We start from the raw sequence: 24502 nt of genomic DNA on the forward strand, positions 1-24502 counted from the left end.
AGCTCGTAAGCGGCGAAACCGGATTCGGGGGCTGCGTGATGCTACTGGGTGTTGGTTACGGAAGAGAGCAGAATGGGAGGTGTTATGGTGGAATACTAATAAGAGTATATTTGGTCATATTTTTACCCCATATTTAAATCCATTTCTACCACTAAATATTAATATTATGTTCTTAATAATATTGAATTTCTTCATTGTGATAAATAATTATTATTTGACCAAAGATGATGAAGATTTGATAATTGAGCATAATATTAATATTTTATAGTGGCATTTATAATCTTGTTTTGTATGTGTATATTTAATTGCACCAAGTAGGTGGAAGACATGACTTGGTGGAATGATGTGATGAGTGGGAAGCAAAAGACAAATGAAAGAAGGCAAAAAGAGGCATAAAACATGGAGCCAAAAGCAAAAAGAGAAAGTGGAAGATTCTGCAGAAATTCTGGAGGAGGACAATAGGCGTCTGTCTGCGTCTTGAAACAGACGCCTATTGTCCATTTTCACACTGCCCGATTTTTGGACTTTCGCCGCGGCGAGAATTAGGCTCGCCGCGGCGAAAATCGTTGACCATGCGCGAGAATTCTGCAGTCCAAATTCCAATTTTTCCCCTGCCTTTGCCCAACTATAAATACCCCTCATTTCTCCATTCTTCAACATCCAATTTTCAGATTAGATTAGTCCCTTCCCCTCTTCTCTTTTCCTTTTCTTCTCCTTAAAAATGTAGACCTCCAAGTGAGGCTTGTTTAGTAGCGTAGGAGTAGATTAGGATTTATTTTGTAATAAGAAGAGGGATGATACAAGGTTATGAGCTTCAACCGATGGATCGAGGGGAATTTCTTCCCTTTCTTTCCTTAATTTACCTTGAGCTAACATTGTATCAAGATGCTTGTTCTTAAATTTATTTATATTTGGATTATGGATTGTGTTTATGTCTAGATTGTTGTTCGTTCTTCAATTATTATGAATTGTTAGTTTAGCTTCTATGAGTTGTTGTGTGCAAGACTTGTTATTGAAAGTGTGTGATTAATGGATCCAATTACATGCTTGTTTGTTGTTGTGTCACGGTGAGAATCGGGCATGGCTAGAACACTCTTGCCACACCTATTGATTTATACAATGCGAGAGCTTGATAAATTATAGGGGGATTTCTCGGCTAATCTTCGGTTCCTTCACCGCGAGAGCGGGTTGGAATTTAGAAGTTAGCCAAAACGGTTCCTTCACGGGTGACAGCGTGTTGGAATCTAGAGGTTAGTTTAGGCTACCTCCTCACAACTTGTAGGATTAACTTGAGATTGGGCATGTTGATTTGCTTAGGATCTTTAAGACGAGCCTCGCTTGTAGACTACGAGAGTAGATAACTTGCGGTTTGGCACATTCGGGTAGATCACGAGAGTGGCACCGAGGACTTTAGTGCATTTCCTCCATTCACAAGGGATAAAACTTCTTTTCTACATTTGTTTGACTCATGATGGGCATTGACCCGATCCATATCCTTACCTATGTTGCATCTTATATATCTCTCTTCATTTGTTGCTTTTATTTTTGTTATTTACTTTTGTTGTCTTAATCCCGTTATTATCGAACTAGCTTCACAAGAATCAATCCGAGTTAGTGCTTGACCAACCATTCCCTGTGGATCGATAACCCCGGAATACTCCGGGTATTTGCGTGTACCTAAAAGCTACAACCAAATACTTTCAGAACCTGTTTACGGCTAGTACGGGTGACATGAGGCCTGTGTTAGAATGTGTGAACTCGGTGATCACGGAGGACCAGAATGCAGCTCTGCTGGCATCAATCTCACATGATGAGGTGCGTGCGGCTGTATTTACAATGCACCCGGATAAATCCCCCGGACCTGACGGCCTATCTCCGGCTTACTTTCAAATGCACTAGATGTCTTGGGAGTTGAGGTAGTAACTTTTTGCCAATCTTTCTTAAATCCTGGTCAATTACCTCCTTCTATAAATGAGTCGCATATTGTGTTAATCCCCAAAACAAAACATCCTGATTTGATGAGCAATTTTCGCCCCATAGCCTTGTGTAATGTCATTTATCGTATTCTTGCAAAAGTATTGGCAAATAGGTTCAGGGGATTATTGGATTTTATTATATGTGATGCTCAAAGTGCTTTCATCCCGGGTAGGTCTATTACTGATAATGTCTTGATTGCCTATGAGTCTGTTCATGCATTAAATAGGCACCGAGGGGAGAAAGGGGGGTTTGGGGCCTTAAAAGTGGATATGAGTAAAGCCTATGATCGTGTTGAGTGGGGTTTTCTAGGGCAGGTCCTTTTGAAAATGGGGTTCAATGACCGTTGGGTTGGGTTGATTAGGGAATGTGTTTCTACGGTTAAATATTGGGTACTTGCTGAAGGTCTGGAGTGGGGTCTAGTCATTCCAACTCGTGGGTTGAGATAGGGAGATCCTTTGTCTCCTTGCCTTTTTATTCTTGTGGCTGAATCCTTGAGTGCAATGCTTAGAGTTCAGGAGAGGCTAGGGGCCTTACATGGGGTCACTGTTGCGCGAAATGCGCCTGCTATTTCTCATCTTTTTTTCGCAGATGATTGCCTTTTCTTTTTCCGGGCTAATAATCTTGAGGCAGGAGTTGTAAAGGAGGTGTTGTTTGAATATGGGAGGGCAAGTGGGCAACAGGTAAATTTTGAGAAAACTTCGATTGTGTTCGGTCAAAATGTTGCTGGGGAGGATAAGGAGGCTGTTTGTGATCTTTTTGGCATTCACGAACAGCAGGGGAGGGGAAAGTACTTGGGTCTCCCGGGGTTTGTGGGTCGTAGAAAGTACTTTGGTCTCCCGGGGTTTGTGGGTCGTAGAAAGAAAGAGATATTAGGTTTTATTCGGGATTAGGTACGCGCTAGAGTTCTCCATTGGGGTAATCAATTTTTGTCTAGAGCTGGGAGGGAGGTGTTGTTAAAAACTGTTATTCAGAGTATACCTAATTATGCTATGACTGTTTTCCTGTTGCCAAAAGGCCTTTGTAATGAGATTGAGAAACTTATGAACTCTTTCTGGTGGGGGTGCGAGAGGAAAATGGGTAAAGGCATTCAGTGGGGAACTTGGAGTGAGCTTTGCAAGCCGAAACGTTATGGGGGATGGGTTTTAGAAAGGTGAGGGAGATGAATATGGCCATGTTGGGTAAGCAGGGGTGGAAGTTTTTGACAAATCCTGATGCATTGGTCACTAAGGTTTTTAAGGCTAGATATTTTCCAAATTGCTCTTTTTTGGAAGCGGGAGGGGGATCAAATCCTTCTTTCGTGTGGTCTAGCATTAAGGAAACTCAGGGGTTGTTACGGGAAGGGATTAGATGGCGGATAGGGGATGGAAGGAAGGTGAGGGTGTGGGGGGATTCATGGCTACCTGATAGACACAACCCATATATTAATACTCCGGACCCTGGGTATTTGGGAGAGACATTGGTTGATTCTCTTTGATGTACAACTGCTAAGAATTGGGATAGGGAGTTAGTGAGAGACATTTTTTATAAAAGAGATTATGATCAAATTCTGAGTGTTCCGTTGTCCTTGGGTAGCGAAACTGGTTCTATCTATTGGGCTAGGGAGGAGAATGAGAATTATTCTGTGATAAGTGCTTATAGAGTGGTTATAGGAGAGTGCAGTGGGATGATCATTGGGTGGTTCATTGGGCTGGTGTGTGGCGTTTAAATATCCCCCCAAAGATAAAATGTTTTTTTAGGCGCTATGCACATTGCGTCTCCCTACTAAAGATGTTCTGACCATGAAACAGGTTAATTGTGATTATGTTTGCCCGTTATGCAGTATGGAACCTGAATCTACGGTGCATTTATTTGCGAATTGTTGTTTTGCTCACTCCTGCTGGATCGAAATAGATAATGAATGGAGAATGGATGCTGCCATATCAATTTCAACTTGGGTTGAGGAAATGTGGTCTGTTTTACCTATGAACCTGGTAGAAGATATTGTGGTGATTTGTTGGGCAATTTGGATCAATCGAAATACCATGGTCTGGAAGCATCAATGTATGGATCCACAAACTGTTGTTCGCATGGCTAAGCAATATGTTCAAAACTCGAAGAATGTTAAAGGTCCAGAATGGTCTTTGGGGCAGCCTCATCTTATCATTTCTCAGCAGACATTGACTACTATGTGGAATCCTCTCCCTATGGGTTTTTATAAATTAAACATTGATGTGGCAATGGATTTTAATCACAAGAGAATGGGGTTTGGGTGGGTTTTACGTGATGAGGTGGGGTTGGTAAGAGGGGTGGTGATGTCGAATATGGAGGGGCTCTACTCGGTGAAGGAGGCGGAAGCAATGGGGGCTCGGGAGGCTTTCAGCTGGATTAAGCAAAAGGGATGGCGCTATGTTATTATTGAAACTGATGCACAGGTTGTCACAAACGCGGTCTATGGTCGATCAAATATTACTCCATTTGGTATGCTGGTCAATGAGATTCGTATGCATTTGGAGGATCTTCCTCTAGTTAATTTTTTATTTGTGAAACGGTGTGCAAATGAGGTAGCCCATACTGTCGCTCGAAAAGCCTTAGATGTTGTTGAAGAGGGGTTCCTTGAATTTTCTGATTGTATTCCTCGTTTTATTTCGCATTGTAATTTGTGAACGCATTCTCTGGTTAATGAAAGTTATTTCTTTGGTTTTCAAAAAAAAAAAACTAGAATTTAAAAAAAAATGTAATTAATCTCATTTGACCCTTTATTACAGGTAACCTCCAAGTTAACGGTGTTTGGAATGCCACATCAATATGTTTTGATGACTTCACATAATAATAATAATAATAATAATAATAAGTTTATGTGTCTAATTGGAGTTTTTCTAATTCGATGATTTAATCGCATTTTCATGAATAGTTCAAGTCCTTGATTAATCTTTTTTTAATTCCAGCAAAGGTCCTCCGACTATAATGATTTTCCACATTTGACCCTCGTCTTTTAATTTGGAGGAATTAAACCCTTGACTATTAAAACTTTTTCACCAAAGGTCCTTCTGTTACCTCAAATTTGATGTCAAATTAAGGGGTATCCTCGTCTTTTCCTAGCCTGTGTGTCTTCATCATCTTCATTTTCCTATTCAGTTGCGCAGAGCACCCTTGGATCTGGTTTCTTTCCATCTGTGACGCTAATACCAAAGGTTTCAACAATTTCATACCCACTCATCAACATTCAAAAATTTCAATACTAGTAAACCCATCTGTAATGCAAACTCAACTATATATGCAACACTACTTCTTAACAATACGTTATGAATTAATTCCTGTGAAGACTGAGGTTTAGGATTTAGAATTAATTACACTGTAAATAAACAATTTTTTGTTTCTTGCGTCACCACACTGAAACTATCTAGTGCTAAAAGATGTTAAACTAGCTAGCTTTCTGGGCATATCCCATTAACTAATGGTCATTTATAGAAACAGATGAAGTAAGAAAGTTTTAATTAAATTACCCCGAGAAATACAACATACAATGATCGAACCAGATAACAACAATCTTTTGTTCGGGACATAACCTCAGTATATCTGAGCAAGCTTGGTTTACGCAGGTGGCGCAGTCGCCTGTTGAGACATCGCCCCCGCAAATGAACATGTCGTACACGGTGTCGCGGTCACTGGCGGTGAAGTTGTAGAAACCATTTTCAATGTTGCCTTTGGAAGAGAGGGTGAAGAGGAGAAAGTTACGATAGGCTGCATAAGTGCTGGTAAGAGTATAGGTGGAGATATTGTGGCAAAAGTATCTGAAATTTTATCGGGAGGCTACCCCCATGAATAGGGTGATCAGCATACAGAAGCAGAGCAACATCGGAGGATGCATGATAATATGCTAATTAATATTGACCTTTTTGGAGATGGTGAGGACTGAGGAGGCACTTTCCGACATCGTCCATAACGACAACTTCGCTTCTGTCATGGGTGTCGGGGCCATAGGTATGTTGACTTCGAAGACAGGTTGGCTGCTGCAATCGCAGGAAGAGAATCTGTTGCCGGCGAAGAAAAGGAAAGTTTTGAGAATAGTTATATATTTCTCTTCATTGTATATGTATCTGATTCCTCCTCTACAACCGCTCCACTCTTCATTCTTTTCTTCTTTGCGCTACAGAAATATAATAGAACTTTCTATACTTTTGGGTTTAAGGATTTGAAGCGAGATGGTAGGGGAAGAAGGAGATGAATATGTAGAGTGAGTCAGCAATGTGTAGAAAGACCATTTGTGAAATTGAAGAGGAGAAACGGAGAGGAAGAAGCTTGGTTTTCCAGAAATTTAATTAAAATATAATCAACCATTAAATTAATTATATAATGCTTTTAATAAAATGATAATTAAAGAATAGGAAAAAGATATGATAGATATAGGTGCATGGTAATAATGATGGAGTTAAAAGTAACGATGTTATAACAGTGTAATAGTAGTTTTGTATAACAAAAATGTAGTAGGGACAATTTTGTCCAATAACATTGAAATGTACAACATTTAAAGTAAAATGTATACATTTATTAGCATACAAAAAAGAGAGACATAAATCAAGGATATAATGAGACTAATTAGGTTTTTAGATTTAGATATTTATGTCAGCACTCAGTATGGTTGTGTAAAAAATATCTGTATGTAGTAGGGAAATTAATAATTGAACAAAAGTGGAGAAATTTCATCATCATCTATCATCTATCATCTGTTGACAGCAAGCAGGATGGTTACAAAGAACAGGAGAGCAATAGAGAGTGATAAAGAGAGGTTGAATGGGGCGGCACTACTAGTAGTACCACTATCTCTAGCATAATCTACATTATTGTAAAACACTTGGCGGCCGTCATCCACCGATTCCGCCGTCAAAATTTGGACCGGGAATTTACAACCGCCGACGGAGGGATTAGCCATGGTGATGACACCCATCCCACTATACCCGCCGCATTCTAGCTTGTCCTGCGTCCCCAGTTGATAGAAGGCGTTGAAGGCGTAGGAGACGCGAGAAGTGAAGTTGAGTTTGCTACACGACCCGCCGGGCTGTAGGGACGAGCAGTCCGAGACATTGCACGCGAATTGCATGTGAATCTCCGCGTTCTTCGGGTTGCTTAAATCGCCGTTGAAAATGCACCACCGGAGAGGCAACTTCACGATCCCCTTGGCCGCGGGGGGGATTACTTTCCGGCCTTTCCCCGAGAAGTCGATCTCGAATTTGGGGGTCCCGTCGTACTCGTAGATCCCGTAGTGGCGGATGTAGGGCCCGTACGCGGGGACGCTAATTCTATTCTCGTCGCTGAGAGTGTAGAAATAGGCGTCTATGTTTTTATTGGGGCGGCGAGGAGTCCCTTTTTTGTTCACCATGTGCGGGATAAACCCCTTGTAAAACCTCGCTGCGTTTTCAGGCGTGGCATCCTTGTTGCCGTCGGTGGGCCACCCGATCTGCCCCACCACGATCTCCATGTCCGGGTACCCCGCCTTCTCAATCGCCACCACCAACGAATCGTACAGGAACGCGAACGCGTTCCTGTACGTATACTTGCCGTCCACGATAGTGAAGTTGTATTTGTTGTCCATGAATCCAAACTCCACGGGCCATTTATAGGTCTCGGTGGCGGTTAGCGGGTACATATCGAGGGTGAAGAAGGAATTGGTTTTGGCGATTTGTTCCAAGTGCTCCGGCATCTTGTCCTTGATGTCGTCGCGGAATTCGCCCTCCGACGGCGTTTTCGCGACCTTTATGATGTCGATATAATGGGACGTGGTGGTCCTGATGTGGGAGAGGTTGAAATTGTCCAACGCCCACCGTGTCTCTCTGAACACATCCGTCAAATTCCATAAAATAGGAATGCTTTTTGGACTCACGAACGGTTGCTGCATTACTATCACAGTCCTACAATATAATATAATAATTCAAACACAACAATCAATAATAGTATAATACTCAGTAGTTAACATAACATGCATGCATAAGCAGCATAACCAGCTTTCTGGTTGGTGTGAGTGACTGTACACTCTCATATTCTTATCTTTTTAAGAGATATTAAAAGTTCAAAAACAAAGTAAGATACTTTTCAAAGTTGTAAAAATAGAGAAATATTCATTTGGGGCTTTGAGTTTCCCACATGGGAGAGGTTGAAATTGTCCAACGCCCACCGTGTCTCTCTGAACACATCCGTCAAATTCCATAAAATAGGAATGCTTTTTGGACTCACGAACGGTTGCTGCATTACTATCACAGTCCTACAATATAATATAATAATTCAAACACAACAATCAATAATAGTATAATACTCAGTAGTTAACATAACATGCATGCATAAGCAGCATAACCAGCTTTCTGGTTGGTGTGAGTGACTGTACACTCTCATATTCTTATCTTTTTAAGAGATATTAAAAGTTCAAAAACAAAGTAAGATACTTTTCAAAGTTGTAAAAATAGAGAAATATTCATTTGGGGCTTTGAGTTTCCCACATGGGAGAGGTTGAAATTGTCCAACGCCCACCGTGTCTCTCTGAACACATCCGTCAAATTCCATAAAATAGGAATGCTTTTTGGACTCACGAACGGTTGCTGCATTACTATCACAGTCCTACAATATAATATAATAATTCAAACACAACAATCAATAATAGTATAATACTCAGTAGTTAACATAACATGCATGCATAAGCAGCATAACCAGCTTCCTGGTTGGTGTGAGTGACCGTACACTCTCATATTCTTATCTTTTTAAGAGATATTAAAAGTTCAAAAACAAAGTAAGATACTTTTCAAAGTTGTAAAAATAGAGAAATATTCATTTGGGGCTTTGAGTTTCCCACATGGGAGAGGTTGAAATTGTCCAACGCCCACCGTGTCTCTCTGAACACATCCGTCAAATTCCATAAAATAGGAATGCTTTTTGGACTCACGAACGGTTGTTGCATTACTATCGCAGTCCTACAATATAATATAATAATTCAAACACAACAATCAATAATAGTATAATACTCAGTAGTTAACATAACATGCATGCATAAGCAGCATAACCAGCTTCCTGGTTGGTGTGAGTGACCGTACACTCTCATATTCTTATCTTTTTAAGAGATATTAAAAGTTCAAAAACAAAGTAAGATACTTTTCAAAGTTGTAAAAATAGAGAAATATTCATTTGGGGCTTTGAGTTTCCCACATGGGTTTCTGATATTTTAGCAAAAAAGTTCATTTTGAATTTTTAAGAAACACCATTTGCATTTCTGACAAGAAACTCAAATCGCATATGGGTTTTTCTATTTTGTACAACTTTAAAAAGTGTCATATTATTGTCTCTTCTTCCACAAAATGACATATTTCAGTCAAAAACTTCGAATCCCACTGAAAGTATGTATGGAAAAATGCCTAAAGATAACAGGAAGGTTTGGAATGGATCCCTTATATTCACATAAAGACTAGGATTTGACCGATGCGGTAATTACACAACTCACCATTTACCCAAACAGATGCTTTAGGGGCGGGGTCTTGTGAATTTATGATTAGTCCAACAAAATTGGGATCATCTAAGTTTTTTTATAAAATCAATATGGTCACTTTACCCGATAATTGAACCAGTCTGATGCTTACTTAATCTGAGTCTAACTCAATTGATTTGACCTGAGGTGACCCTTATGTGCTGACAAGGGATGAGAGACCTTAATCCCTTATGCACAGAGTGTACTGATAAGGAATGAGAATTAACAGCTCGTTTGGTTCGCTGGAAAATATTTGAAGGAAATGGAATTCAAATTCCATGAAAAACAAATTAGCAGGAAAATAGATTCCATTGTTTGGTTAGTGGAAAAGAAATTACTGGGAATATGAATTCTATTGTTTGGTTGGATTTGGAATAGTAAGGAATTATGAATATAAAGACCAATATGCCCTTAGCAATTAATAGTGATAATATATTATATTATTAATTTATTATTGATGAGGGCAAAATAGTCTACTTGCTCAATACTTTCTTCCCAAACTCCATGGAAAACAAAATACCACCTCCTAACTAAGAATTTGTTTTCCTTCACTTTTGGAAACTCAAGTTCCAATGGAAAACATTTTCCATCCAACCAAACAATGGAAAAACATAATGCCCGTTTACTAACTGAAAATTTTCTCTAGTTTTCTGGAAATTTAGAAAATTGGAAAACAGAAAATATGTTTACTAGCACAGTTTTTCATTTTGAAAATAGGAAATAATTTTTCAATTTTCTAGAAAACTGAAACACTATAAAAAACAATTTTTTAAATGGAAAACAGAATCAGCAATCATCTATTATACTATATGTCACTACAATCACATTCTCACAATTATCTACTTACATATTTATTCATTACTATGATTACATTTATTATCATTTTCTTTTACTTATCATCATCTTCTATCTTTTCTACTTGCATTACTTATTTAAACATAACTTATTTGATTATGCTTAAAATTATACATCATTCACACTATCAAAATTAAAAATTGAAATCTATACTATGTTTTATATTTGGATTGAACTCAATTGATTATTGGTTTGGATATTTTTAATTATGTTATATCAAATACAAGTTTGGTCCAAATACCAGATATCGAAATTTCACATATATTACTATATTAGAGTTCAAAATAAAAATTATATATTATATACATGTCATTCAAATGAATATATCCAAACATATTTTAAATATTAGCTCAAAAATTATTAATATTATCTAAACTAAATTTTATGTGAACTTAATAAGGTATTGGTTCAGATATATTTTTATTTATGTTATATACATATATAAATTTGGTTCGGATATCAAATGTAAAATTTTTACATATATTGGACTTAAAAGTAAAAAATATATTTATTCTATTTAAACCAAATATATTTTAAAATATTTTAAATATAAGGTCTAAAAACCACTCGAAATTAAACTACTTATAACGTTAATCTAAAAAAATAAATTTGAAAAAATAAGTGTTAGTAAACAAGTTTTCTAAACAGAAAATAGCGATTAAAAACGGGAAAATTAGAAAACAAAAAAAAAACAGAAAACAATTTTCTGTTAGTAAACAGGACCATATTTTCCTCCACTTCTATGGAAAAGATTTTCCATCCAACCAAACACCCCGTAAGAGTTCGCTGCTGGAAACATTAAAAAAAAAAAAAAAAAAAAAAAAAAAAGGTAGAGATGAATATATGATTGAAAGGCGTATGGTATGGATGGACGGACTTACGTAATGTTGACTTTTCTTTGAATGGGTGGCAGAATAAGTTCAACTACCCAGCCGCTACCGTTCTGGAGATCGGACATAAATTTGTCTCTGAGAATGAAGTCTCTGGACAAGGTGACGGTGACGCCGATGGAGCTCCCTTCGAGGGCCACCAAAACGCTAGGCCGCGGCGCAAATATTCTGACGTCAGAAATCCCGTTCTGAAGCAGCAAATCCACCGCCGACGACGCCACCAATTGATGCGTCGCGTATCTGCCCCAGTTCATGCCTACGAAGCTCTCCACGCCATTACTGCCTCTCAACAACATCAACACAATCAAATAGCATTTCCAGATCCACCACGATCGCATCTCCATCTTCGATCTTCAATACTTCAATTCCAGATGGATGCTCCTCGTTAACGATATATATGATTCAATTCAATTCCTTCCTCAGATTATGTCTGCAGGTCAGATACATACGATGCTTTATATATATGGATGTGTTGAATTGAATTGAATTGAATTGAATTGGAATATGAGGCGAGGCGATTGTGCGTTTGTGTGTAAATGTATAGATGATGACAGATTTGCAGAATTATATATGTAGAATTTCCCAAAACGGAAATTAAAGATTCATGTATGCATGTATACCTCTTTTATACCTGCAATCGGAGCTTCTCCACTTCTGATTAGAGACAAGTTCGGAGCTTCACGCTAGCCAAACAGACATTCAAACAGTTACAGGGCCGCTCCTTACAAAATGGAGTAGTTTCAATTTGTGTGTTGTCATTTTTCTTTTATGATGGTTCAATAAGCCTGGAGCTATTCATAAAAGTATAATTCACTCTAATTATAATTTTTTTTTAAAAAAATGTAATTAATCTCATTTGATCCTTTATTACAGGTAACTTTCAAGTTAAAAGTGTTTGAAATGCCACATCAATATGTTTTGATGATTTGGATAGCCCATTCACATAATAATAATAATAATAATAATAAGTTCATCTGTCTAATTGGAGTTTTTTTTTTTAATTCGATGATTTAATTACATTTTCATGAATAGTTCAATGGCTTATTCTTCTTTTTTTTTCTCATAAAAGGATAAATTTCCTCACCCAACACGATAATAGATGGATAAATTATGCTATTATGGTAACTTAGCAGTCGATTAGTGTCTACTTAATTGTAAATTTAGTGATATTACATTTCGAAAGTAATAAAAATTTTCATGGATGCAAATAGTTAACGTAACGATTTGCGCAAGTTATTGCAGAAAACTAATCTAAATGGAAAGGAGAATAAACCATCTGAAGAAGAGAGCCCACTAAAACTCTTTCGGTATTTAAACATATATGATATATATACAGCTATATGTGAATGCCATAACAAGAAAACACAAAGGATAGATCAGAGCAGATGCAGTTAATCAAGAGAGATGGGATTAGGAAGAGATGAAGTGACATTTTATTTTCAGTGAAACAATGAAGTCCAGTTACACACAAAGATTGGTGCAGATGAATTTTCCCTAATGACCTAATTTACATTGAGCAAGAAAAAATTATTGCAGAAACTGGAAAAAATGCAGGCAGATAAAAAGCATGAGGATTATGGCTCTGATCTGAAGTTGAGAATAATTTATCTATCTGTGAAGATCATCAAATGTCAGGCAGCCAACACGGGGATTGAAGTGAAACGAAGAAACCTTTTTTACCCACCGGTATGGCTGCTCTCGACCACCCTCACCGGCTCAACCATTTGCTGTCAAGCCATTTCATTTCATTATTGTAAATGTTTAGCATCATCAATGAATGAAGCAAAGACAGCTTCTTCTGTTTTCCTCTTCGTTCTCGGTCTCACCTGTTTCACTACACGAAAATAAAGATCGAGGCGAAATAGAGTCAGTCTCAAAATGACTGCTCATATAATCTGAACCTACTCCCTAAAAGATGTGCAGACACAAGCAAATTTAGCAGATCAAACATACATGCCATTTGATTATCGCCTTATCGGCATTTGCTAATGGTATTACTTCCCTGACACTCCATAAGATTTTATGGTGCAAGATGTGACGTCGATGCAACTCTAACTAACACAAAGTGCTTAAATGGAGAACTGATACTTGAGATATCGAGACACCCCCCGTTGTAAGCATTTACAAATCGGGATGGAGACGTTTGATCCTAGACACTGACCTTTGAATGCAATAAATAAACTATTTGGTTGGGAGTTCATCCAACTATCCAAGCAATTCTACCCAAAAAGACAAGGATTAAGAAAAGAGAAAGAAGCAGAAAAGGAAAGTCCTTATGTTACAGTTTATGCATCAGTGTTATGATTCTTCATAGGAGGAGACACAGCATAGTTGCAAAAAACTTTTCATGTTTCTTCATACATATACTTTTGCTTACGCTAGACTAATCCTAGGCCTCCAGAACCCCTACCCAAGAGTCGCTGAAGAAGGTAAATTGTAAGTCGCCCAACCAGCCTCTCAGTCAGTCCCTGTCGTTGACTCTACACAAGGGATCCTATTTAAGTAGCTTTAACGTTCGAGATTTCAACCACCTCCCTCTAAGATGTAATTTGAAGTGTAGTAAATGTTTTTGAGTCTGAATACATGAAATCTCTGTTTGGTGTTGTCCAATTCATAGTGATTGTGAACATCATTCCTTCATCTTTTCACCATAGGCACTAATGAAATAAGTTAGAAGGGAATAAGAATCAGAAAACCAGGTTGTCACCTGTTTCTGGGGTAATACACACCAATACACCATACTTGATCTTCCTATGCAAACATCAAATCAGCAGGAATTGTATAATGCACAAAAACCCAAACTTTTTCCAACCACAAAAGTTTTTTTTTTTTTTTTTTTTTTTGCATATAAATGCATTCTATGACTACTTCAAATTTGGCAAAACCTTTCCTGCTGCAACAATTGCAGACAACAAGCTAAGCTTCTACAATGAAAACACACATAATTTACCTGAAAGATTCCTAACATTTCCCTCATAGCATGTGTACTTTTTTTTTTGGATGATGAGGAAAACCCTACGACTCTTTCGGGTATAGGCAATTCCCGCCTTGACCCTAGTTGGCAAAGAACCACAAAAAAGTAAACCAGTCTAGGTCACCCATTCAAACCAGGGGACAAGAAAGTAAATCAGTCTAGGTCACCTATATCTGGCCGCCTCAAACCTAGGGGCCAAGAATTATAACTCGTGAACTTGTGTTTACAAGTGTGGATCTCTTACTGTCTTGGCTAGCATGTGTACTTGGGTAAAAATGAGAGAGAGAGAGGCTACCTTGATTCAAACTCCTTGATCTGAGCAAGTTGTTGACCTACATCATCCACCCATTGTACCCTCTTCCTTTCAATCTCCTCTGGGGTTGATTTTCTAATGCAGCTCCTAATGCCACCACTCTCACCTTCTTGCCTCACTTCTTTGACATCTTTGCCCTCCCCACACAACTGCCCAGAAGCAGGGACAGTATGGGTATTTTTCACCTTCAAATGGGGGTGGGTGGTGGTGTAAAGGTGGTGATGAGCAGCAGAGGGGTTGCAGAAACAGATGAATGGGCAATGAATCTTGCAAGATAACACCCTTCTCACCTTGCTTTGCTTCATCAAGAAACAACCCTCATCTTAACACACAACACAAATCAAGAACAACAACAAAATCTCTTGGAAAAAAACAACAAAAAACCCCAATTGTCTAATATGGGTAATTGTAATTCCAAGAAAACTGCAATTAACTAACACTCTTTCAAGGAATCAGAACACAATTCTCTGCACTTCATCACACCAATTACCCAAGGTCCAGAAATTCATGTAACTCCTCCCAAGAACAAAAAAAAGAATAACTTTTTGCTGCTTTTATACTCAATCCAAATGTAATTAAAGCAGAGAGGAAAAAGATATTGTTTTTCCCAAGAAATATACAGAAACACTGAAGCAAATATTTTGGAGGGTTCTGAATATGATTCCCAGTTCAGGTAGAATTCTGGCAGCTGTCAAATTAAATGAAGCCCAATTAGATTATTATCCAGTAACAGACATATCCGTGGTGGCATATTCTGGGATTGAAGAGGAAAAAAGGTGATTCTTGTCAACCTGTAATGACCACTCTATCCTCTTTCACTACATTAATTCAAAGGTTAATGATTCATTTCCTCTCCAAATTCCATTCTAAACTTCATGAACCAAATTGGGAATTGGAAAATGTTTTTCAGGTTAATTTTGTCATCAAATATTTTATCTATGATGTGATGTGTGTCATAATTTATTTTATATGGAGTATTAATTATCTGTAAATTTATTATTTTTAGCCTAATCTTGATTACGCGACCCATTGCAACATATAGTTTTATAACCAATAATGCACACTATTTTAAAGCATAAAATATATTTTCTTACCCAAAAATTTTGTTATTCTAAACACATAATGTACATTATTATTCTAACACATAAAGTAAATTATTCTAATACATAATGTACATTATTCTAACACATAAAGTACATTATTCTAACTTATAATGTACATTATTCTAACTCATAAAATTCAATAAGCCATTTAGAGGCACCAATCCATGGAAGAGTTTGGAGGGAATTACACACACACACATATATATATATGATTATTAAATAAAATTTTGAGTTAATTTCATTGTTGGTCATAGATTTATACGTGGCATTCCACTTTTAGTCATTGTTTATTAGAACATCCCCATTTGTTCCTAATATTATTGTAGCATGATTATTTTTAGTCATCCATCAACAAAATCGTCAAAATGTCTTTAAATACAAAGACATTTTAATCTTTTTATATATTATATATACAAAGTAGTTAAACCACTATATTTTTTATATTTATTTGTTTATAAGTACTTTCTCAACCTACTGAAGCACAAAGAGTCAATATCGTCTCCACTGAGGCTCAAACCTACCCCCTTCCATATGTGGTGTAACCGGGTGCCACTAGACCCCAAGGTCTTGGCAACTGTTTTGTTAATAAAGGACAAAAATTATTATGTCACAATAATACTAGGACCAAGAGTGGATGTTCTGATCAAAAATGACTTACAGTAGACTGTCACCTATAAATTTAAGACTACAAATGGAATTAACTCTTTTTTTTAAAACCTAGGTCCATCAATTTATAAACAATTAATGAATATAAATTTTTATTATCACATTAAATAAATTTAAAAGGAGAAAATAAGATAAGGAAGGTTGAGGAATCTTTGCCAAAAGAGAAGGAAATGTTTTGTAAAAACTCCAGCTAGGCAGTGAAATAGAGAGGAATAGATTCTCTTGGATTGTAAACTTTGAGTCATTCACTCATAAACAAATAAGTGTTGATTTGTAAGCTTAGAATTTGATTCTTTGGAATGAACTTTTTGAAAATTCTTGAGTGATCAAAAAGTAATTAGATAAACGGAAAATATGATTGTTGGAGCCATGCTAACATCGCATAAAAATCACATGATTCTTCCTTTTAAAGAGGTTTTCATTTCTGAGAAAGTAAAATTTTTCGTATTCATTGTTTATTTGATTACATCTTTATAAATTTATACTTTTTTTTTCTTGATACAGTAATTTTAAAAACCTACTATGGAATATAAATTAATGTATACAACAATTATGTGTTTGATAAATAAATATTTTTAAAAATACAACAAATATATATGATGTGTGTGCACCATCTTTTTGGAAATTAGAAGTACTTTTTTTTTTTGGTGGGAGTGGGGTTGGGGGACCAAGTAACACAATTCTTTTCTCATGAGAAGTGTGCAACAACCAATATCAAACGTGTAGGCATGTATCATTGTATGTTGCATAGTGCATTAAAAATAGTATCATGAGACTCCTACAATTGTTATTTATTAACCTGTTATCTTTTTATTAGATTTTAAATTTTTTATTAGCTCAGGTTAAAATCAACTAATTCATAAATAAATAATTTTTTATTTTTAATTTTGGAGGGACTAATATGGGATGATAATGGAAAGAGTAAGAAATATTTTCCTTAAAATATATAATTATTATGTTGCAAGAAGGAAAGGTAGGGTGGGGAGTGGGGTGTGGGGTGGGAATCTTCAGCAAATTCTTATGAAGATTTAGTCAACAAGATAGTAATAAAAAAAAAATTGATGTTATATTTTCCAATCTTCTTCTTCTCCCAAATACTATTTTCTGAACCATTGAGCTAAGTTCGTGCAGACAATATTTTCCAATCCTTATATCATGAATCAGGGTGTTGTAACTTTTTGTATCTTGTGTTACGAAATCATATACCTAAGTACCTTACAAGTATGAATTTTGTACCTGGTCTTTTCAATCCAGCTAAGTCCATAATGCTATGTTATATATGTGTTTTGTGTTGTGATTTTTTGTGTTTTATGTTATGAAATTTTGTACCTTACAAATATGAACTTTATACCTTATTGTTTCAATTCAGGATCCATACTGCTATGTGAACCCTGGTCCATGATATAAATTGCCTTATATTTCCCTCATGGATTTCACACCTTACATGACAGTATGTAATTGGTCTTATTTATATTTTATTAATAAGTGGATTTCTTTTTAATTGTAAGTTGGGTCAGCCAATTTACTAATAACTTATGGATATAAATAGTTTTATTGTCTTATTTATATTTTAGTAATAAGTGGATTTAATTTCTTTTTAATTGTAAGTTGGGTTAGCCAATTCCCTAATAACTTATGGATACAAATAGTTTTATTGTCATATCATGCGATAAACATTGGGAGGGAAATTAAAAATAGCATTGTTCAAAATGAAGGAGCATTTATATTTAGATTATTAGTAGCACATCAATTTTAAGGTGGAATATATCTTTTTGCATTATGAGATTACAATATATATATATATATATATATATATATATATATATATATATATATATATATATATATATATATATTTGACCAACTAAATTTCTATTTTATTCTTTTTTTGAATATATTAATTCTATTTTACATTTTATAAGTTTTATAGTTTGCCATCTAATTGAATAATAATAATAATAATAATAATAATAATAATAATAATAATAATAATATTATTATTATTATTATTATTATTATTATCATTATTATTGTTGTTGTTGTTGTTGTTGTTGTTGTTTATTATTATTATTATTGTTATTGTTATTATTATTATTATCTAAGATGCAATTTATTGAAACTTAGAAGCCTAAGCTACCATTGATTGATTTTGTGAATGATTAGCCATCAGAAGTTTGCAAGTTGTTATTATCTCACATCTGTGGGTGCTATGATGAACATGCAACAACTTTGTTTTGGTAGGTTTGGATATATCTACAAATATAGATCTAAAAAAATATAAATTATTAAAGTTAAGCAAAATTTTGTGTAAATTAGATAATGACTCGTCACAATTTTTGTCTCGTCGGTCTCCTAATCTTTGATCATTCCCTTGAAGGGGTGAAGCCACTCATTTTTGCGGACATTATTGGTATTGTCTGGTTCAGTTTTGTTAGATTTTTAGACTTTTGTTTATGATATTCTTCTAATTGTATTTGTAAAAATAAAAATAAAAATAAAAAAGAAGTTAAGGAATTTGTATTTAAAACTTGATGAGTATAAATAAATAAATAAAGCATTTTATATCTTAGTAGTGTTCAACTTTCTTTCTTCCCAAAAAGGTTGAATCCCTAACCCCAAGGGTCCCACGTCCTGGCCCGACAGAGCATTTGGGAGGATGTAAACATTTCTTATTGTTTCCATAGTCATATCAAGTAATTAAAAAAAAAATGTCTTCCCAAATTGCCTTTCCTATTTCTTTTTTTAAATGGAAAAACAAAAATGTTCCCCTCTACCTATTGAAGTGTCGTTCTAAGCCCATTGATAACCTTATTATTATTATTATTATTTTTGAGATTGATAACCTTATTTTTAAGAGGACTAAATATGTTTCAATCATTTAAATCACGTGTGGTTGATGATAAAGAGTATACATAAAAAATTTTTATGATGAGGATTCTTGATTTACATAAGTTTATTATACTAATCAATTTTTTTTTAATTAAATTTAAACAAGCAATAAAGAGGTGTTTACTAGCAAATAGGCCAACCTAAACCCACCCTAGATGTAGATATAGATATTAATAGAGATGGTACTACTTATGCGTGTGGGGGGTAGGGGGTAGGGGAGAGGAGCATGGGATGAGGTATGTATCAAAATAATGGAACCAACCAAATGATGAAAGCTGGCCAATAAAGTTCATATATACTTGTGCTTTTTTTTAACAAACGCATATGATTGCCGACATGCAAAGTTAAATTCCTTTTTCATATTATGATATTCTTCATATCCCAATACTTTCTTTTTTACTTATTCAAATTCATTTTTCATAACTTTCTCTTACTGTCAATAATGACCTTGTGGTCAAATGATATGTAGTGACTCTTTCAAATGAGAGATCATGACTCATGAGACCGAACCTTAGCAGAGGCAGTTTTGACTCTTTTTTCTTCAACAGGTTAAGAAAATATAGAAGAACAGATGCTACAATGTAATAGGAGTCAGTAATCCTTTAAAAAAAAAAAACTCTCCTACACTAAACCCTTTCACAATTTTACCTATTTTAGGAATAAATTTTAAAAAACCTAGTCAAAGGCATCACCTCTATTAATATCCAATTTAATCATTGAATATAGTAGTTTTATGACTTTATCCAAATTAGTCTTCGACTATAATAATTTTGTGAGACCAAGTAAATGTTAGTTTAGTTTGTTCCTATTCTTTAGCCTTCAGTATAGTCAGTTAGTGTAGAGTCATTATCTGTAATCCATCTCTCTCTGCGAATGATCAATCGAACACGATCTCATTTGGTATCAGACTAGTGTTAGGTTCCTCTTATCTCTCTCTTCTTTTCCGATGGCCACCGCTGATTCCGAGCGCACTGTCACAGCGCCTCCTGCGCCGGCGGTCGCCACCACTCCGAACCCCCTCAACTCCGCTCACCACTTCGTGTCGATCAAATTGACGACACGAAACTATCTTTTTTGGCGCACTCAGCTTGTACCGTTCCTCAAAGGTCAAGGTTTATTATGTTACGTTGATGGAACCTTGCCGTGTCCACCAGCCGAAATCACCGCGGAATCCGCCGGCGGCACCACATTGGCAGAAGCCACTTCCACCGCTTCCAATCCAGCGTACAGCGTCTGGATGCAGCAGGACCAATCTATCTTGTCCATGCTGGTTGCCTCCCTCTCCGAGGAGTTAATGTACCTTGCGGTTGGCCGCACCACCGCACGCGAGGTATGGAGCCCCATCGAAGCAGCGCTCGGATCGTCGACTCGCGCACGCTGCCTCAATCTTCTCGCACAATTTCAATCTCTCCGTCAGGGAGATTCATCGCCGGCCGAGTACCTGGGCAGAGCACAGCTTCTGGTCGCCGATCTTGCTCTCGCCGGCCGCCCGGTCTCACTAGACGAACAGAACCTCTATGTGTTCAGAGGTCTTCGGCCGGAATTCAGGGCGATGGCGGCATCTCTGGTGGTCTCAGGTAATCCCGTCTCCATCCCTCAGTTAGCCGATTGCCTCCATGCTCAGCAGTTCATCTACGCTGATGATTTTGCGAGCGTCGCACCATTCCCGGCTGGTTCACCCACGGCGATGGTCGCAAACAGAGGACGCCGAAACCATGGCGATGGCGGGCGTTCAAATCGCGGTAGACGCGGCAACCAATGGCAGGGACAAGGTCGAGGCGGATCAGGCCGTGGGCGTGGTGGATCACCGCGCTGTCAGATTTGCCGTTCACACGGCCACACCGCCGTTTACTGCTATCGGCGCTACTCCGAACAGCCTCCAGCACAGGCCAATGTTGCGGTGGCTACTGATGACGGAGGCATGTCGCAGGCTGGTTCCGCATGGTTTCCGGACACAGGAGCGACGTCACACGCTACTCCGGATCCCACCATGTTGACGCAAGCTGATGAGTACACGGGCAGTGATGTTCTCTGTGTCGGTAATGGCACAGGTTTGGGTATTTCTAGTATTGGTTTTTCTTCGATCCCCACAGTTTCAAAGTCTCTTAAAATGCCTAATATCCTGCATGTGCCACAATTATCTGCGTCGTTATTGTCAGTTAACCGTTTTGCTATTGATAATAACGTATATTTTGAATTTCACCCCACATTTTTTGTTGTGAAGGATTGCATCACCAAGGCGGTGTTCCTTAAAGGGTCCAGTTCGGGTGGTTTATACTCACTTCCAGTACCCCGGGTGCATTCAGCGTATCTGTCAGCTCGGGCTCCTTCCGCTGTATGGCATCGTCGTCTAGGCCACCCGCACTCTCGTGTCCAACAACGTGTTCTCCAGTCCTGTCCTATTTCACCGCAGAAAATAAGCCAGCCACGTCTCTGTGCGTCCTGCCAATTGGGCAAATCCTCCCGTTTTCCCCTAGATAGAATAAACACATCTAGTTCCAATGTATTAGACTTAATCTATTCGGACATTTGGGGTCCAGCCCCGGTTATTTCTTCAGAAGGTTTTCGTTACTTCGTACTTTTTGTTGATGATCATACCCGGTTTTGTTGGTATTTTCCTTTACGTGTAAAAACCGATATATATAAAATATTCGATGTTTTTCGGGCCATGGTAGAACGGTTGTTCTCCCGTTCTATCAAGGCCATACAATCTGATTTAGGGGGTGAGTACTGTCGATTACAAAAGTTGTTTAAATCTCTTGGTATAGTGCATAGGCAATCCTGTGCCTACACACATGAACAAAACGGCCGAGTAGAGCGCCGGCACCGACACATCGTCGAAACCAGCTTAGCTCTACTCGCAGAAGGGTCAGTTCCTTTAAAATACTGGGACACCGCATTCGAAACAGCCACATATCTCATAAACCGTTTACCGTCCTCGGTTTTACAGTTTGATACCCCTTTCTTCCGTCTGTTTAAAACACCACCCTCCTATACATCCCTCCGGGTTTACGGGTGTCTATGTTATCCTCACCTCTGCCCCTATAATCGTCACAAAGTCGAGTTCTGGTCAGCCCCGTGTGTGTTCTTAGATTACCCTACATCATTCCGGGGATATCGTTGTTTAAACCTTAATACTGGAAAAACCTTTATCTGTCAGCATGTCCGCTTTGACGAAACTGTGTTTCCCTTTGCTACTTCTTTACAGGGTAACATACAGGAAAAGGAACCACCAGAACCATGGGGTTCAAGCCCAATGGTACCGACTGCTGTTCCCGAAGTACCTTCCGCCACTATACCTGCACCGGCACAACCAGTTACTACCAGAACCCGTGCCCCAAAGCGGCGCACCGCGGCCGATCCCCAACAGCGGGAGCACAATATGCGACTTCGGCACATGACCCGGGGCACCGGGGAGCCATTTCATGCGCTCACAGCTGATCCAGGGCCTACAGATCCTACCTGCTACACTCAGGCGGTGTCCCACCCTCAGTGGCGGGATGCCATGGATCAGGAGTTCAACGCTCTATTACACAATAGCACCTGGACTTTTGTACCTCCAAAACCCGACATGAATATTATTGGGTGTAAGTGGTATACAGAACTAAAAGGAAGGCCAACGATACTATTGAGCGCTACAAGGCGCGACTAATAGCTAAAGGTTTTAACCAGGTGGCAGGAGAAGATTTTTTTGATACTTTCAGCCCCGTTGTCAAACCGACAATGGTCCGCCTGTTATTTTCCTTTGCAGTTACCAACAGGTGGACTTTGCGTCAGCTTGATGTCCATAACGCCTTTTTAAATGGCCATCTAGCTGAGACGGTCTTTATGCGCCAACCACCAGGTTATGAGGACCCAGCTCATCCCAATCACGTGTGTCACCTCCAACGATCTTTGTATGGTTTAAAACAGGCCCCCCGTGCATGGTTCAAACGCCTCCATGAATTTCTCCTAGTAACCGGGTTCTCCGCCTCTAAAACTGATGTGTCTCTGTTTCACTACACCTGCGGCACATCCAGGGTGTTTTTGTTAGTCTACGTGGATGATATTATTATGATGGGTAATGATTCCACGCTCATTGATAACCTTCTAGCCCGTATGGCATCCACTTTCAAGATTAGAGATCTTGGTGCGCCCAGTTTCTTCCTTGGTATAGAAACTCTTCCAGTATCTGGCGGTTTGGTTCTCTCACAACGCCGTTACATGGGTGATTTACTCAAGCGTGCAGGTATGACTCAGTGCAAGCCGCTCGCCACTCCGGCTTCGGTCACTCAGGCCGTCACTCCGACCGATGACAGTTTTGATAATCCGACACAGTATCGCCGGTTAGTTGGAGCTCTGCAGTATTTAACTATCACACGCCTAGATCTCTCCTATGCAGTTAATCGACTATGCCAGTTCATGCATGCTCCCACAATAGAACACTGGGGTCTTCTGAAGCGGGTACTCCGATATGTCAAGGGCACCCTAGATTATGGACTCCGTATCTCATTGTCGACATCGGGTGACATACATGCTTTCTCTGACTCCGACTGGGCCGGCTGTCCGACTGACCGCAAGTCTACAAGTGGGTATGCTGTCTTCCTCGGGTCCAACTTGGTTTCCTGGGTTTCTCGGAAACAGCGGACAGTTGCTCGCTCCTCGACTGAAGCAGAATACAAAGGGCTAGCTGATGTCTCGGCTGAGGTCACGTGGGTTGTGTCTTTGTTAAAAGAACTGGGCTTACATGCAGGTGGACCAGCTACGCTGTGGTGTGACAACCTCGGGGCTACATATATGTGCGCGAATCCAGTGTTTCATGCCAGAACGAAACACGTTGAAATTGACTATCACTTTGTCCGAGACAAGGTTGCATCTGGGGATTTCCTGGTCAATTTTATATCAACAAAGGATCAAATTGCTGACATTTTTACCAAGCCGTTACCAGCAACTCGTTTTGCAGCTCTCAGGGACAAGCTCAACGTTGTGTCTCTCCAACCTTGTGCTTGAGGGGGTGTGTGAGACCAAGTAAATGTTAGTTTAGTTTGTTCCTATTCTTTAGCCTTTCAATATAGTCTGTAGAGTCATTATCTGTAATCCATCTCTCTGTGAATGATCAATCGAACACGACCTCATTAATTTTACCTAATTTAGTCCTTGATTATAATGATTTTTTATGATTTAGTCCTTGATTAACTGAGGATTCAATTGGGCAAAATCATCAAAGTTCAAGATCTAGTTATGCACAAAAAATCATTTAGAACTAAATCGAGAAAAATAACTATAATCGAGAATTAAATTTTGGGTATTAACTCTCATCAATTGTATGTTTAGTTCCCCAAATAAATTTTAAAAGAATAAGAATCATTGTAT

The 24502-nt window shown here is 38.1% G+C and overlaps 2 protein-coding genes across 8 annotated transcripts in view; both read right to left on the minus strand.

Annotated features, from left to right (window-relative positions):
* The window catches only part of LOC116004425 (glucan endo-1,3-beta-glucosidase 8-like), a 16676-nt gene extending 4653 nt beyond the window's left edge, over nt 1-12023 (minus strand). The window contains exons 1-4 of one of the 7 annotated variants that reach the window (XM_031244477.1): nt 11197-11321; nt 8826-8912; nt 8126-8562; nt 6593-7862 (exon numbers count right to left, since the gene is read on the minus strand). In XM_031244477.1, coding sequence (XP_031100337.1) covers nt 6677-7862; nt 8126-8199 — 1260 coding nt within the window. In that variant the 5' untranslated portion in view covers nt 8200-8562; nt 8826-8912; nt 11197-11321 and the 3' untranslated portion in view covers nt 6593-6676. Of the gene's footprint in view, nt 1-6592; nt 7863-8094; nt 8563-8794; nt 8913-11196 lie in introns of those variants that run through there. The other 6 variants (XM_031244475.1, XM_031244478.1, XM_031244476.1 and 3 more) reach the window with 6 other exon arrangements.
* Nucleotides 12024-12615: 592 nt separating this feature from the next.
* Nucleotides 12616-15178, minus strand: LOC116004234. The gene is made up of 2 exons (XM_031244198.1): nt 14475-15178; nt 12616-13039 (listed from the first exon to the last, which is right to left on the minus strand). Exons 1-2 carry the CDS (start codon nt 14795-14797, stop codon nt 12976-12978), a joined length of 387 nt encoding a protein of 128 aa, XP_031100058.1. The 5' UTR covers nt 14798-15178; the 3' UTR covers nt 12616-12975.
* Nucleotides 15179-24502: the final 9324 nt, after the last annotated feature.

Source organism: Ipomoea triloba, chromosome 14 (assembly GCF_003576645.1).
Source record: "Ipomoea triloba cultivar NCNSP0323 chromosome 14, ASM357664v1".
In the NCBI taxonomy this organism is placed as follows: Eukaryota; Viridiplantae; Streptophyta; class Magnoliopsida; order Solanales; family Convolvulaceae; genus Ipomoea; species Ipomoea triloba.